The following is a 17,779-nucleotide window of genomic DNA, read 5'->3' as shown; positions in this document are numbered from 1 at the left end:
GCATTGTACATTCAGCAACTTTGAACGTAACTTAATATTCTCAACACGCTGCTTTTGAAATAATATTATAATGCAGTACATCATTGTGAGCTTGCTAGCACAATTGCATTATTCATTTTGAGAAAAAATATTCCTTTTGTTGCAGACTGTATTAATAGTACTAATTTGTTTTGGAGCCTGTGACCGTATCACCCAGAATGTGCCTGATCTTGTCAGATCTCAGAGGCTAAGCAGGCTGGAACCCGGATACGCCCTTGCATTGGCGACCACCATGCATGACAGGTTGCTATAGGCTGACAGGCTACGTGGTGGGCAGAAAAATGCAGTGAAGCGAAAAGCCATTAGGTGTACTACGCCTATTGCTGTAGCTTCGTAAATTAAACATTTTCTGTCTTCATGGGTTAATCTAATTATGATTCGCAGAAAGATTCACGAATATTCCTGGACACATGAACAGCCAGATTTGTACTATTGATGTATTTAAGAAAGCATTGCTTCCATGTGTAGTTACTCACAGTATTGTATGCCTTTTGGCGTCCTCTGGTCTAACACCATTCTGAGACTAGGCTCAAAAGAAAGCTGTCTGGTGTGGACCAATCAGTTTCAAGGACAATGCATATATTATCAGAGTATACTCTTTGTTCTTCCGGTAAAGTCACGTAGGTAAAAAATGAAATTAAAATTAATAAAAAATTAAAACAATAAAATCACGACGTTTCGGAGGCAACACAAGCTTCCGTCTTCAGGTGAAACTGTCACAGCAAAAAATCTGTATCAAGTGGAGAGAAGTCCCAAGAGGTACGACCTCATATACTGGTTAAGGGGGAGGAGCCAGGAAGGGCCGCGGGAGAGGAGGAGTTGTGAGATAGTCAGTACTGCTGCTGGAACTGAGCGTTTGTAATGTAGATGGCATATGTAGATAAGCCAGCTAGGATTAAGCCGCCTTTTGTTTTACCTACGTGACTTTACCGAAAGAACTAAGAGTATGAATCCTTGCAGTCACGAAAGCTTCAAATCTAGAATGATCAGAGTATGTTTTTTGTTTGCATTCTGACCACAAGTATTGTGGTTAATGCAGACATCATTTCTTGTAAAAGGTTTCAGTTTGGTGTTTTAACATCTTAACACAACTGTTTTGTTGCCAGAAAAAGGGGAAAACCTATTCTCAATATTTGTTTTGTCTCATGCCTTTGCTGCGGTTGTGTTGTTTTGGCTGTGGCTTTTTGGTTGCTAGAGCTTGATTATACTCGCATGCATATTGTTAGTGTTAGCTGCAGGAGTGACCCTCGTGGTGGAGAGAGGCTCAAATATCGAGTGCTGTTTTTGAGCGAGGTTTTATAACGATTGGCCAGCCAGATGCATTGGCAGCCGTGGACCCAGAGCTTGCCAGACTTGTCAGCGATTCGTCAGACCTAAAAAAATTGATGTAAAGGTCATCCATAGAGTAACTCAGACATGTCTAAAAGTTTCTGGTGTTTTCATACATTGCTTCAAGGATATGACGAGGTAGGAGTCTCTCACCGAGACGCTGACACCGAGCATGCAGAGAAAGTACCAAAGTGAAGCTTTGTTTTGAATGAGAGCCAATCCCAGCATCAGGCGTAACGAACCTATACAGAGCATCTTGTGTGTGGAATAGGCACTTGCCTGAGTTGATGCAGCAGCGGGGCATAGCACGGGCGTCTATGGTCTTGTCTTTTGAGGCGCAGTACCTCTGATGATTAAGACATTGTGCATTCATCTGACACGCGTAATTATCAGATCAACCATACATAGAAATGAAAAAATGCCATACGGGCTTGCCCGAATGGGAAACAAATATAAACTTTAGTTTGCCCCTTGGACATGCTCCGTGCGTGACCTGCCCGAGGCACAGCAACTTCTCGTCACTGGACGTCATGGCGTCCAACATCCAGGCCAGCTTTGCTAGCAAAGGTAGTGGATATCGTGGCTCGTGTAACGCCTTTGTAGGTGAAATGGTGACATTGTATTGCACAGGATATGTGGCCTGTCTGCGGCTTTAAATTTTGGACATGTAATCCGTACGCGGGAATTTAGGTCAAAAATGTAGCTCTTGAATTGTTGTCACTGAAAGGTTTTTGCTTGTTTTTTCATTGGGGTTCGAGGGGGTGGGATGGGGTGGGGAGAGGGCTGGGAACTCTATACTCGTTCAGAGTTATGATCCAATGTCTTGATCATTAGCCTACCTCTGTTCTCAGCCAAGACTGGAACACCAGCTGTTCATTAAAAGTCTGCTGAGGTTGGCTGTTCCACCAGCAAAAAAGTTTACGGAATATTTTTGGTTCGTGTTATCTTAAAATATTTTCTCCCGGGGTAGTTTAAAAGCAGGATACATAGCATGTGTGCAGCATGTGTATTGTTTAAAGCAAGTTAAGTTAAATATGGCTAAGGCATTGGTGCATTATTGAATTATGCATAAAGAATAGCAACCTCCCTGATCACTGTAGATTCTTTAAGTGTAACTCATCTTTTTTTTTGCCCAATTTTATTGTAGCTCTACTATCAGTACCATGCCATGAGATAGCTGAATATCCTTTCGGAGAACAATTCTGTAAATTGATGCCATGGAGCGACTTCCGATGTCGACTCCTCAGGCCTCGTTATCCACATTAGGGGGTGCACCTTTTTGTATATATTACAAAATGTGCTCATTGCTTGTCAATCCAACACAACAAATATATTACTGAGAGCCTGGAATAAGCTGATGAAAGCCCATATGTCATTATTATTTGTTCAGTAACTGGACTGAGGCCAACAATTTTCGACATTTCACACGACACTACCCATTTTAATCATGGGCGGCAGCCCAGATTCAAACCCATGGGGTGTCCGCTCAATGCTCTCATGCAGTATTAGCCTCCTAAGCTACCCATCCTTGAGTAATCTCTCCACTGGTGATGAGCCCCGACTATGACGTTTTAAATCTAGACTTAAAGCTTTCGTGACTGCAGGAATTGATATTCTTTGGGTCTTTCGGTAAAGTCACGTGGATAGGTTCACTAACACAGCGGCCCACCACTTGCATTGGCATTGGCTGGTGATATTTGGGCTACGCCCATTTCAAACCTTTATAAGCAGTTGTCGTTAGAAGCTAACCCCCCTTTTCCTGATGACGACCGCTTGTGTTGCGATCGAAACGTCGTAGTTTTTTGTTATTTTGTATTTTTTCTTTGAACTTATCTACGTGACTTTACCGAAAGACCCAAAGAATATGACGTTTTACCAAGGGGATGTTTTTCTCTGTATTATTTCCCCTCTAATCAAAGTAGTCGAGTTTATGGACGATCAAGCACTTGCTAATTCTCACTTCCAGTCACTCGCTCACTCACGGTTGGTCACCTCTTTACCGCTTTTTTTTTCTGCTGCCGTGATTCCTGTTTCCGTGGACCTCATTTATTGATTCCTCTACCCATGTTGAGGACACAGTGTGCCAGGCTGACTGCTTCATCTTGTCCGTGCTGTGTTCATCAATCATACTGCAGGTCAAAACACTTCTCTTCCTGCTTGTTTCCTCACACTGCTCGATTTTTGGAGTTCCCCTCCCATCATTCCCTCCCTACTGGACATCTGTGAAAAAAGAGCTTTATTGCTCATCGGATTCCTCCAGTATAAATACAGATTCTGATTCTGATCGTGCCTTTTCCGAAGCTCGTATAACGTCGCTCATTTCAAGAAACACGTTAACTTTCATGGTGAGGTTGGAGAGCACATATATACAATACAACAGCAGATTTTGCTGCACCACCCTCAGCTGTCCACCATGCAACTTAGTCGTCTATAGAACGTAACGACATGCCAAGCATGCTGATTGCCCATCCAGGTGATATCCTTGTTCAACTTTGCATGTCTGCTGGGATTTAGTGCATTCCAGGCAATTTGGTCATAGGGTAGTGGGCTCTTGTGGCTAATAATTTCCACAATTCACGCCGCTGGTCAGTGCGGTTTAGGAACAATTGCACCCAGAATCCGTTAACGTATCGCTCGCCACTGATGTTAGCCGTGGCCGGGAATGGAACTTGAGTCGCCAGGTTCATCGTGCAGTGCGTTAACCACTGGCTCTTACCTAGCTTTTAGTAATGTCATGTAATCATCATTTAAGAAATGCAAAATCAAGCTCTTGGCATCTCGAATGTGCATTGTTGTCTGGTCACACTGTGTTCATTATATTTATTTGAAGGTTTTATTATTGAGTTTGTCGGGTAGAGAATTCCATCCGATGGGGCCCAACCTTCTGAAAAGCGTGGTCGTTGCGCGTCTTTAGTCGGCTTCGTGTAACAACAACAACAACAACGGGATCACCACGAGTAGCAGCAGCAGACCGAAGGTGTTTCCGTTTTCGATCGTTGGCGACAGGCGCGCATAACGCCGACAAAGAGCGCCGCTGCATTACCACGTCGGCACTTGTGCGGTGAATGTCCACGTCTGTCTGTGAGAGTTAACCGAGGTGAGGCGCCCTCTCTCGCCTCCCATTCTCCCCGTGGGCGCAGGCGTGGACATCCTGCTTCTCGTCGCCGGCCACATCGGCTGCCAGTGGAAGGAGCTGTACCGCGCGCTGCTCGCTTCGGCCGCTTCCTCGTCCTCCGCGGTGGCGGCGGCGGCGGCGACCGAGGACCCGACGGCGCTGGTGGACGAGTCGGCGCACGCCTCCTACCAGGAGGCGGCGTACGCCGCGCTGCTCGGGTGGACGGCGCTGGACGCCGAGGCCAACCTGGCGCGTCTCATCGGGGCCCTGCGCACGTGCGGCTGGAACAGCCTCGTGGAGCGCATCCGCGCCATCATGGAAGACTCCGCGCTGGTGGGTCCATCTCCCCCGTCGCGCGGTCTTCGCACGCTCGCTCGGTCCCCCGTCGGCTGTCTGTATTCCAAGCTCTGAGATGTGGTTGGGGTTGGTCCCACGTGTTGCTCTCCAACACACCGGTGTGCTGTACTAGTAACATGTTCTGTTTACGTGACAAACCTTACTAATTGGCTGTGCCGGGAGGTGGCGGGTTTAACGACACATTTATATATTTACACGATCTAATCCAAAAAAACCTGTATTATGGATGATATTGGTCGCGAATGCCTACGTGTTAAACTGACGGTGTCTGACGTGTCGCTAAAAGTGCTCCCGGGATGTGGCGTAAAACGTCGGGTTGTTCCGCGTGTTGTGCGGAATGATTTCCGACGTTTCGCTTTGGCTGCTGGGAGCTTCCTAAAGGTGCTCCCAGAAGAAGCTCCCATAGGCACGTGGAGGGAGACGTTGGACATTTTGCAACCCATCAGAGTGCTCTACAGCACACTCCTGGAAAAAAAACTATGCAGTGGTCTTCAACAATATCCTTCAGACCAGAGAAGGGCAATTGCCTGAAATTTTATTCTTAAACTGAAATGTCTTATTTTACCAGGTAATGCCCCCACTGAGCTATGTAGCTCTTTTTCAGAAGCGACCTGGCCACAAATGATAGCTCAACGATGTGGCTTATCAAGTGGAAATGTGTAGCAATCAAATACTCTAAATGCATCTTGATTCTAAATGTGGAGGGAAAAACAGGAGGACCTGGAGAAAAGTCCACACGACCACGAGGAGAACATGTAAACTCCAAAATATACAGACATCAGATCGAACTCGCGACCTCCTGTATGCCAGGTGAGGTAGTTAACATCTCCCCACCGTGGTGCCCATATACTTATACTACATTATACTACTATTGTCAACGCTGTCGGTACGAAATTTTATGGAAGCTAAATTTAACATGATATGTGTAAGTTATTGGTGACTGGTGGAAACCTTCAACTTGCTACATATGTAAAGTATATTTAATACCGAGTGTCTGCGCAGATTCAAAGCCAGTATCTCAGTGGTGCTGGATCATTGATTGACATGACCAGTGGAGCCCTCTGATCCACCCCAAGTCACCTGTTCTCTCCGAATGTACACATTGTTAAACGTGTTTTTTTTTTCTTTCACATCGTCATATCTTAATAATGTTTAAGTTTAACATGTATATATTTTCTTGGTTGCTGCGGGCATTTATTACATACTCATAATTTATTTCATGTTTAAGACCCTTTCACTTGTTGCGTTTTTCTCGATGGCAACCAATCATTTAAACACCTTGAGCCGCATATGGAGACTAATGATTGAGATTGTTGTTCACCCAGTATGAATAATTCCTCTTCTAAATGATTATGTAACCAGCAAATGCTATAAGGAGACAATAACAAATGCATCATGAGCGACAATTAGCAGAGTGTATTTACAATACACATCTAAAGATTGGTCACTAAATGGTCCTGTTAAGCAGTCACAGATCAATGTACATGCCTCTAGCTATTTCAATACTAAGAGCTGGCCTATTGATATAGCATACATTTTTAATCTGCTGAAGGTACCCAGAAATAATGGGCTGCTTTGGGTCAGAAATTAAATAATCCTGGTTGTTATCTGATCCACCATAACATCGTTTTATCGTTTTTAAATAATAATAATAATAACATGAAGAGTGAAAATATTCTGGTTTGCATTCTGTGATGTGCCGTGTCGAGGGTAATGCATCTCTCCTGCCTTCCGACTGTCATGGCTTCATCATCCCATTAAGGGCGACAGCAAGTGGAATGGTCTTGGCACACGCAACGCTAGCTATTTCTAACACATTGTAAAATAATTGGCATTCAAACCAATAAAGAATTACCACGTCAAAAATTGTTTATTTAGTTCCCATAATTGGTCAGCGTTTTGTAAAGTGTGATTTGCACAGTACGTGAGCGCCAGCTGTTTCCATTTGGTGCAACCTCAGTTCTGCTTTCCTTTAACACAATGTTCCCTATGGATCCTTGAATAAAATGAATAAATAACCCGAACAACATTGCATGACAGGAATAATGGCATTGGCCATGAAAATGTTGCTATGTATATATCATTTGTAGAAATCTCTCTGAGAGAGAACGCTCAAAGCACTGCACCATTTGGAAATTTGATTACATATTTTCTTGCACATTTCCTTGAAAATGCTAATAAATGTGGCTTTGTGAAGTACAAGTTATTATTTCAAACATCTATTCATTGCAACGAGGTGCACAGCGATGCCTCTCTCTGTAAGCATTAGTCACAACTGACTGTTGGTGATCAAACTGCTGTCAACATGTTGACTCCCGTATTGTGATAAATGCATGTATGGAATGTTGGTAAACTAATGTCCTTTTGGTTTAGCATCGCTGGGGTTTTTTGTTGTATATTTTTGTTTTTTTCCATTGTAGATTGCATTCCTTATTAGAATATTTACATAAAAAATTATTGGTGTTATTGCCAAAAGACCTGGCTGCACTTTGTGTTGCATTAAACCTTGCATTTGAGCAATGACAGAGGTGTCTTATTAAACAGTCCGCTTCTGGAACGTGAGCTCTATGAGATAGCACGGCTGTGGTCAGTGGTAAGGTAATGGCATCGTAAGCATCTGCAACGAAGGGACTTCGCCAAGTGCCTTGTTTCGTTTGTGTGCCGAATTTGCATGTGCAGGAAAGCCCTGTGTTCAGGTGTGAGATGAAGTGGTGTAGATTTTCTGTACACGATATATATCTGAGCAGAAACATACAAGGGGGCTTAATTCAAAGGGACGAGCAACTCCAACCTTGTCACATGTGCATGATTCAAGGAGCCTGCATGGCTCAAGGCTAAATTTGGTGAGAGAAAAAGACAATGAGCAGAACAGGCCATGGAGTAGACGGAAAAAGACATTGCAGCGATTTAGTGTTGACAAAATAGCATTTTTCTACATTGTTATTCAAAAGTCGCAGTCCATGAAGGTATAATTAACTTGGTGACCTTGAGCAGAAATCCTCAAAATGAGATGGGGCGGCAGTTCATTGCATCTGTTTTCCTGAGGTGACGTGCTGGAGGCCGCACCGTGGCAATGGCTATAAATCTTATCACTGGAGAGAAAAATGCTGACCTGCCAAAGACTAGGAAACAACGCCTTTTAGCATTTATCCTGCGGATCACGGCATCACATTTGGCGTGGAAATAAGATCTAACAGGGTTAAGGCAAGGGTGCAACCCTTGGATATAATATCTATATATAATCATGTAATCTTCCACGGGCCGTTCGATTTGTGTATTTGGAGCATAAGAAAAAAACTTGAATAGAAAAAATCTACGCACCATTGGTTGCCTAACACGGACTCACTTTATCGCCAATAATACAGGTTTTTCGGTTAAATCGCGTAAATATATAAATGTGTCGCTAAACCCGCCATCACCCGACCCAGCCAATTAGTAAGGTTTGTCACGTAAACCGAACGTGCCAATTCGTTTGGAGTACATCACACCGGTGTGTTGGAGAGCAAAGCCACAATATTTACAATCGGAGTACGACGTTTTTACAACTAGCTTCATCAGTCGACAGCCAGATTTGTGGAGAAATCCTCCTGTTTCGTTCCTTAAATAGAGGGGTAGATGTGATGACAACACGTGTGCGCTCTTCTTCTGCGAAGTGGTGGGGGGAATTAATAAGCGCCTATAAATGACTATGGGTATCCATTTCCGTTTGCGTTAATTATATGGTAATCAAGTTATATTATGCATGCGCATTATGCAAGCCCATTGCTGTACTTCCTATCGATTGCGTGTATTGAAATAGCCGTAGCAAAGATAGTCCCGATTGAAGTATGGTGACCTGTATAGGCATGCATTTAAACGATGAATGATTTGATGATTTGCTTCCAAGCAGCACAAAGTCTGTGGCTATCCGAACGGTTAAACATTTATATATTACACTTATATATTTACGCGATATAACCCAAAAGACTGTATTATAGATGATATTGGTCGCGAAAGCCTCCGTGTTAATCTCACTTTATCCCACCACACGTTTGTGCACTGGCATCTCGAATCTGCCGCTCACTAACGACGGGGATGCTCCCGAAAATGCTCTCGTGTGCGCCCCTCTAGACGGAACGGGACGAGGTGGGTCCCCTGCCGATGGTGCTTTGTGCCGGGCGGGGTACGCGAGGCTCCCTGGCGCCGGGGTCTGACGCGGGGACGCTGTCGGGGGCCGGGGTTGGGGCTGGTGGTGAGGGGCGGCTGGGCCTCCACACGCCCGTGGGCGGGGCCTGCAAGCCGGGCCGCACCGCCCCCTTCCAGGACGAGTCGGAGCCGCTGCTGCGCTGCGACTCCACCTCGTCCGGCTCGTCCACCGGCTCCGCCAAGGCCTGGTCCTTCATCGCCAAGGGTGAGGCCACCACCCGGCAGATGCGCAGAAGTTCCCCTTGAACGTCGTCTTACTCGAGCGTTTCGTGGCAATTTTTTACGATTTGTACGTACGTATGTATGTTGAACTTCATTTGTACCGTACGTTGCCAACGGTGATAATATAATCAGAGGTGTGGGATTTGCCCCTCTCCCTAATTGCAATTTGAGGCCACGGTTCGATTGGATGTTTATTTTTAGATACGAGTTGATGTGTTTCTTGAATTGAGCAAGGGAATACAAACGTTGATGAGATGAAACGGTCCAGTAGACAACCCTTAATATGGGTTTAGGATTAAAGAGTGCAGTTCAAGGGAAAAGTAACTATGCTGCATAGGTTCATGTGAATCGATTACTTTACAACAAAAACACCTCGCATATAATCGATTCTCATATGTGATTTGAAGCATGAGCATAATAAGATTTGATGTTAATCAATGATTGATGAGAAATCGCATGATCGCCATGTTGAAATGTTAAAGGCTTAAAGCTACTGATTCATTAGGGTTTTACTTGAGGATGAGTCTGATGTTTAAATTAGATTTACATGGAGGTGGCTAATGAGCTGATGAAACTGTGCGACAAAATGTATACGCAAATAAACGGACGCGTCCTTCACGAACACCAATGCGTGTATGGCCTTGGTTTTTAGGCCTTGGGGATGAAGGGGCGGTGCACTAACCCCAACCCCTTCTGGGTGCGTGCGCGCGCGCAGAGAAACGAGACACCATCCTACGACAGGTGCTGGCCGACTCGCTGCAGCTGCAGCCCATCTTCGACGACGTCTTCTCGCTGCTCTCGGTGGAGGAGCTGCGCGCCGTGGAGGCGTGTGGCCAGCCCGACGAGAAGCTGGAGCGCATCTTCGACATCCTCGGCTGCAAGAGCCGCGAGGCGAGCCAGCGGCTGCTCGACTCGCTCTACGAGCACCTGCCCGAGCTGCTGTGAGGCGCCGTTTGACAGGAACCGCCGGCGCCGGAGTGGCCGCCCTCTTACTAGGGTCACGGGCCGAGCCGCTGTAAAACTCGCGCACGTGCGCACGCTCCCAACTCCTCTCTGCTTTGCGTCATCTCCGCAACGTAAACGCCCAGTTATTTTTCGAGCGGAAGAATATGTTGCGGATTCACTGGGTTTGCGCCAGGTCTGAAAACGCATTCACGAGTTAACTTTTGCCCACCTCCGCAAACAACCTTGAGACTTGCCGGCGGAGACCAGTCGGCTACAGCCTGAAACCAGCTGCCGTGCTCGCACACGCACACACGCGCGTGTACACACGCGCGCACGTTTACCCGTGAGCGAGCGTCTGTGCGCGCATCACGTGACTTCCTCACAAACACGGTCAGTCTGAACGCTCCAACCGGGCGGTCACGCCTGGTGTCGCACATTTCTTGGTGTGGACACCTTACAACATGTGTAACGACAGGTTAAACAAAGACCTGGAACAAGCGCCAACGGAATTATTGCGCCCCCCACCCCCCCCTATAGGCGTGGAGCTGCCACTACAAAGCTTTCCTCCCTAGATGCACCGAGCGGGCAGTTGTTGTTTTATCGTACACGTAATGTTCGTCTGCGTAAGCAGTTTCTGACTAATATTCAGTAAACCCAAATGCATGACAAGTAATTGTCCGAAAGGGTAACGAGTAAGTGCACCGCCAACCTGTTAACTCCCTGCACGTGCATGCGTGTTCTAATTCAAATATGTACACTTCAAGCACTTGCCTGAATGGCATTCGTAAGGTGGTATAAGCAAAGACAAGTTTATTCGTAGGGAGGCTAATCGTGTTTACTATTTGATAGCGTTTTCTTGTTTAGTACATGAACCCCTTAAGAGCAACAACGTTTCTTCATCATTTGCGGAGTGGGTTCCCTGCACAGCGCTTATTTTACACATTGCTCCGAGTAAATCCCTGAGCATCTTCTTCTCCTTACCCATTTTAGTTCCTTTTTTCATGGAAACAATGCCGCAACGCATCAATGTGGATTTACCATTCTATGGTTGTCGTCAATGTGCGTGCCAAGTTGGTAGCGTGATCGTTTAAACGTTTTTTGTTTGTTGGCAACCTCCCAGATGAGTGCGCAAGCTTCTCATGTGCAAGTGGGCATTAGTCATTTTGTTTTCCAATTTGAGTTATGTTTCACTACATAATGGTACTGTGTTATGTCACCAAGTGTAATGTATTTATGTATGTTACTAAGTACTGTATATGTTTCATGCGTTCATAGATTATTAGCACTTTAGCGGCCATACAAACATCAGTTAAAGAACATGAAGGGATTTTTTTTGTTCGGTAGAAGGATATGGTTTACCATGCCCTCTTTGTAATGTAAACTGTATATACGTAAGCATTCACGTTTGTAATGGGTGTGTTATGTTTCCATATTTACTTGCATGTGTCTTTCCATGTGTACACAGCATATACGTGTGTGTGTGTGTGTCTACCCATGTCATCAAATTATTACTCCAGAGAAAATGCTCAAATCAATTATCTCGGTGACAAGCAAACAATGTGTGGCTTTATATAAAACCCAACCTCGCAAATTTCTGATTAACATTACAGAGTTGTATTTAAAAAAAAATACTTGTATACTTTTGTAGAGGTGGTGATACCTACAAGAAAACCTAAATTCACTTTTAAACATAGATTCGTTTGTGGAAAGTGTAAGTGAATAAAGTTAGAGCAGCACTTTTGATGGACAACAATTACTTACAAGTTATTATTCTGGCAACGCTTCACGTGAACAGAACTCGGGTAGCACATGATTGTAAAACAACTAGGCCCTTGTGTATTTCAGACAATGTTAATATTGATGTTAGAAACTTGTGCTCAGAGCTTTTGGGAGTTGCTTTCTCTGTTGTCCTAGAATATCTGCAGTCAACGCAATTGAGAACGAGAGTGGCATAAGCATGGAATTGACAAAAGTTAGCAGGCATTGAATTATCGTCCTGATCGAGCCAGGTTGTGCTTTAGCCATCGTATTTCTGTGACCTCTCTGCTGGACATTAATTTGGTTGTTGATGAAACCTTAATTGGAAACGTTTAACGCAGCTTCGGCATCCTACAACTGCACTGTTTTGACGAGCTGCCCGGAAGCTTTTGAGCAAGAGCTGCCTGTGATCATCTGCTTTATAACGACTGGACAAGCACTCGCCTTAAATTACATGAATCGAGACTGACGCACCGCAGTGGCACCAACAACCGGGACCAAGGCATTCTCCTGTAGAAGATAGCGAAGACGCTTTCCGAACCTTCCCATGTGACTTTGGAAAGTGAACGGCATTACTCGTGGACCTTTCGTAGTGAAATTTACCGCCGGCTTGAGAAGACGACGTTCGTTACGGCAGGCCTGCATATCCGCAAGGACAAAGCGACGTGAGCGCACACTCGCGCGGCCCACAAGCATCTCGCGACCCATCTCGAGCAGACCGGTCCATTGCTCTGGGAATAACAACGCGAGGCCTTTATTTCGCACAGGGTATGCATCTTAGCCACTGAGCGAGATCCGAAAATGTGTCGCGGATGATTTGAAAAACGTAACTGTTGCGGATTAAATATATATTGATATATCAACCACAAGCACAGCTTGTATTGCTGAGTAGTGTGGATAAACCTCCCCCTGCCCATGCATGCAAGTCTTCCGTTGGTGAGTGCTGTTGTGCTGACGTGATGTACGTTGTGTAGACAAAATGCACTGTGCGCGCGTGTGTTTGTAAACGGTTAGACTCTACAAATTATCCTGTGTGTTCTTGCCGAATGGTGTTGCTGTAGTTGGGATATTTTAAAGCTTTCGGCTCAAAGCCTTATTTAACGATTGCCTCTTAAAGAAGTGCTTCTGGATATGTTGGCTATGAGGCGCGCACACGTGTTTGTTTATTTTTTAATTTGTGACGTGGAAGTTTCGCCACTGAGCGATTGGTATTCGCCACCGATTTCAGTGGCTCTGAAGGGAACAAGTGCAGTTCACTTTGGAGTGGAGTGTGTATACGAAACATGTGGGAGATACCCTTTTGAGACATTTACACTATACTCTTGAACACCAACCACCACTTGATAGTTAATGCTCTATTTAAATGATTACTAAACGCACTTATGAACACCTTTTGGCTGTGCAGGCCATTGCCATCGGAAACGTGGCATTTCAGTACGTTTGTGTAAGAGCGTTTGCTGTGCGTTACTTTTGGTAGCTACTCCTTCAAATGCTGTACTATTTTTTAACAAAAGTGATGTGCGGCAGATTTGCAGGGCGAGTGATTCCTCTTAATGGCTTCATGCCAACGGTGCAATGATTGTTTAATGTAGGTGTAATCTTTCAGGTGCTTCTGTTTTTATTTCGTATGCTGATGTTTTGGCACACCTTTATTGAATTACCACGTTTGTCCGGTTTGCTGTATTTGGTATTTTTTTTCCTTATTTGTCATACGTTTAGATTTTTTTTGTATGTGTGTGTGTGTGTTTGGTGACATGCGGTCCATTCCTGCCAGTCTTGCAGGAAAGGCCCTTTGGAGATTGTAACAGACATCGCCCCGCTCATTTAGTTCACCTTACCTGTTTAGCCATGGGTTTGTTTGCTTGATGCACAATTAAATGTTCAACATTTAAAAACTCTTACCGACTTGTTTGACATTTAAAGATCATCATGGGCTTTGCCCCCCCCCCCCCCCCGTGTGGCGGTTGAAACATCGGGAGAAACGTTCCTAAATCGCACCCATCTCTGTCCACGCGGCGGTATTAATAGGTACACCACAGTCGATCGTCAGGTCACACGTCGTGAGGTTTAATGGGGGGCACTCCCATCCTTTTGAGCACAGGAAAGTCGAACAACATGCCACTGGAGGGGCTCCCTGGGGTTTCCTCCATAGTAGGGGCCCTTTTACCTGCAGCAGCATGGGCAAGCAATTGCTGTGCTGCTCCTTTTACCGGCTTGAAGAGGGTTTCCCCTTTTTGCTGGCAACAAAACAGGTGTGAAGATGTTAAAACACCAAACTGAAACCTGTTACAAGGAATCATGTCTGCATTAACCACAATACTTGTGGTCAGAATGCAAACAAAGAAAGCTGTCTGGTGTGGACCAATCGGTTTCAAAGACAAGGTATATATCAGTGTTTTTTTTGCATTCTGACCACCAGTATTGTGATTAATGCAGACATGATTCCACGTAAAAGGTTTCAGTTTGGTGTTTTAACATCTTAACACCTGTTTTGTTGCCAGAAAATAGGGAAAAACCTATTCTCATATTTTTGTACTGGCAAAGGATGTCCCATGATGTACCTGTTTTGTTGCCAGAAAAAAGGGGAAAACCTATTCTCATATTTTGGTACTGGCAACGGAGGTCCCATGATTTTACCGGCTTGTTTGAACGCCGCACGGTAAATGCTCAGAAGTGGGTTCAGGCATGAGGCAGAGGAGCAGTGCGCTGGACTGCTTTTGTTTGGCAAGACTGGGGAAGAAGAGACGGCGACAGTGAACCTGAAAGGATTACATTACAGCTGCATCGTGCATCCTAGGCAAAGATAACAATATGGAGGTCTTAATCCAGGCCAGAATAAAGAATAGCTGATGAAGATGACATCCTTTCAACAAGACTATAAGGCATTGTTTGTAGATGTATCATTTTTCACCAATGGAAATGTCTTCATCTTTTGGACGTCTGAAATTGCTTGGCATGGCATGTGAAATGTGAACACGTAGAAGGGATTTATCCAAAACGTTAACGGCAGATTGAGAAGCTCATTTCACACCAATTCTGCAGCAAGTTTCCCTTTCATAGGTGAACGAGGATCCTGGAAACTGACATTTAAATTTGATGAGAGATGCCCTTAAAAACAATTGTAATGCTTGTTGAATACCGTATGTGGCCCCCGCTGTTGGCAAGGAAACAGGATTAAGTGCTGCCACCAGAAAATATATCCCTGCTTGAATTTGTTACATTTACATGATTTGTGTCTGCTGTTCAATCGCTCAAGTCTGTTTCCTGATACTAATGCATACTAATGCGGCTTCCCACCGATGGATTTTAGGTAGACCTGTGGTCCGAACCACAGAAAGAATGCGGTCAACAAAAAAATTACATAATAAAAAAAAAACTCCAAATGAAAGTGTTAATGAACGCAATATTTATACAAACTATAACATTGCATGCAATAGTGTTTGTTTCAGGAAAGTGTACTCAATCAGGATGTAATCCTACGTGGTATCGCAAAGTATAGGATTCAAACGTATGTGGTTTCTTTTAGGTTGCTGCAGGAAGCTCTCATCCTGGCATAATAAGAAATAACATTAGACGTGGCATTGGTCCCATAATTCTGCGTTGGTTAGGACGAGTTAACCCCATGGATTGCGGGATTTTGATGGTGGGAGGAACAGCGCTGTAGCAAAAGGGAGGAGGGCCCCCCCCCCCCCCCCAAATGTCCGGTCGAATTATCGGAAACGAAGTGAGCAGCGGCGGAGATTTGGTGATGCGGCGTGCTGGTGAGGCGGTGTGCTGGTGCAGAAGCAGTTTGGGGGTGGCTGTAGGTGGTGGATGCGGAGGAGGAGGGAGCTGTCGGGAAGGATGGCACCTTGCCCCAGGTCCCGCAATGTCTTGCTATGCCTCTGATGGACAATGGATGTGTAATGACTGACTCAGAGACACTAAGAGTAGGAGGCACTCTGGTTTATTAACACGGCCTGACAATAACGCCAGTCAGGACTGCTGGTAGACTGCCTGACTGGCGATGCCGAGATGGTGAAGACTCCAGCAGCAGCAGCACCACGGGGATCCCCCCACTCCACACGAAAGCCCCGAGCTCCCCTCCCGGGGCCCCTCTTATACTGGGGGGCGTGGCCTGCTGGCTCCGCCCCCGGCCACGCCCCCTTTCTGGAACTTCCTAACGGGTTCTCGATGTGCCCCTTCGTAACCTTCCCCCTACATCTCTCTCTGGTCTATCACGTGGCCTGCTGTCAGTCAGGGCTGCTGTAAGCTGCAGATCCCCTTCCCTGCCAGCAGCCAGCGCTGTGCTGCTACGTGACCGATTCTATGTCACTACAGATGGATGGATGGGAAAGCAGGGGATTGATGTGGTTCGAACAGCTGACTTGGTGCCAATCCATCTCCCTTGCCCCAGGGGTGATTGCTTGATGCACAACCGATGCATTATTAAAGCGATCCGAACTCGGCTCATCCATTTAGGGCTGATGAACGTGTTCAAACATGAGCGATAGATTTTAGGGTGTGGACTTGTTTTTTATGTTGATCTCAATATGCTTTAATGTTTGCCGCACGTGTGTTCAGTTCATACTATTGTTCATTTCGTACACCCCATATGCTGCATATAAGTGGGGCAGTAGTTGGCGTTACTGCGCGAGGAACACGGCGACCGGAGTTTGAGTCTCGACCGTGAATGGCATCATGGTTGAGTGATGTCATAAGTGGTCCTGGACTCCCCCATTCACCAACCTGCACTGACCAGTGTGGTGAAGTATGGTCAGATGTATCCTGATGACATAGCCATGGATTAAAAAAGAGTTTTTCTATATTTTTGAAAATCAACATTTGATTTTACAGAATGTAATCAAAACCACTTTCATAAACATTAGTTTCAGTGTCTACAGATATATATAAACAAATCACAGTGGGGTTTTAGAGATACTCGCTCAGGGTTGGGCAACCTGCGGCTTGGGTGCTGCGTGTGGCTCTTTAATGAGCTGCTTCGTGACGTCGTCCATGCCTGCCAACCCCTTATCAGTGCCTATCTTATTACAAGCCAATTCAGACCTTATCGGTCACCCCGTGCCCTTATAAATCTCAACGTTCGTCCTACAAAGTCCCATCACAAAGGAGAAACACAAACAAACGGACAATGTTTTTCTTTGCACTCATTGAAACGGCTGTACGCCGTGTGGACCTTGAAAACTCAATTTCCCTGTACAAGAACACGGGCTAAACCATCTGGGTTGACAGGTATGCGTCGTGTGTCAAGTACTGGCCGTCTCGTCGTATTCACCACCATAGTGCGTTGCGGCTCTCTGAATATTGAGATGTGTTTATATTTTGATTTAAAGCTTTCGTGACTTCAGGGATTCATATTCTTGGTGCTTTCGGTAAAGTCACGTAGAAGGGAAATAATACAATAATACAAATATAAAACAATAAAAATTCGCACGACGTTTCGACTGCAACACAAGCAATCATCATCAGGTGTTCATATGATTTGCAACAACAAAAACAAATTGTCTCTTCTTGTTTTTTTTGCCTGCGAGCCCCCTTGGACGAGCTCCTCACAACGCGTGCGCACTTCGATGAGCCTGCTCACGACATTTCCCGTTGCCAGTATCTTGCACTCACGAGCGAGAGTTCAAATATCTGTATTCTTAGGTTTTTTCGGTAAAGTCACGTAGGTAAAACATCAAAATTAATGAAAATAAAATAAAAACAAAAATCACGACGTTTCGGAGGCAACACAAGTCTCCGTCATCAGGTGGGACCGTCACAGCCGAATTAGCAGCTAACGTCGTGATTTTTGTTTTTATTTTATTTTCATTAATTTTGATGTTTTAC

General features: G+C 45.2%; 1 protein-coding gene across 1 annotated transcript in view; it reads left to right on the top strand.

Moving 5' to 3' along the window:
• The window catches only part of TNFRSF21 (TNF receptor superfamily member 21), a 39,385-nt gene extending 25,537 nt beyond the window's left edge, over positions 1 to 13,848 (top strand). Inside the window, exons 5-7 of the mRNA XM_078600412.1 lie at positions 4,509 to 4,816; positions 8,951 to 9,230; positions 9,963 to 13,848. Coding sequence (XP_078456538.1) covers positions 4,509 to 4,816; positions 8,951 to 9,230; positions 9,963 to 10,192 — 818 coding nt within the window. The 3' untranslated portion in view covers positions 10,193 to 13,848. The remainder of the gene's footprint in view (positions 1 to 4,508; positions 4,817 to 8,950; positions 9,231 to 9,962) is intronic.
• The last annotated feature ends 3,931 nt before the right edge of the window (positions 13,849 to 17,779 follow it).

This window comes from Lampetra planeri, chromosome 14, assembly GCF_965212315.1.
Source record: "Lampetra planeri chromosome 14, kcLamPlan1.2.h2, whole genome shotgun sequence".
Classification (NCBI taxonomy): Eukaryota; Metazoa; Chordata; class Hyperoartia; order Petromyzontiformes; family Petromyzontidae; genus Lampetra; species Lampetra planeri.
Note: the sequence above shows the minus strand (reverse complement) of the source record. Positions and strands in the feature narration are given on the sequence as shown.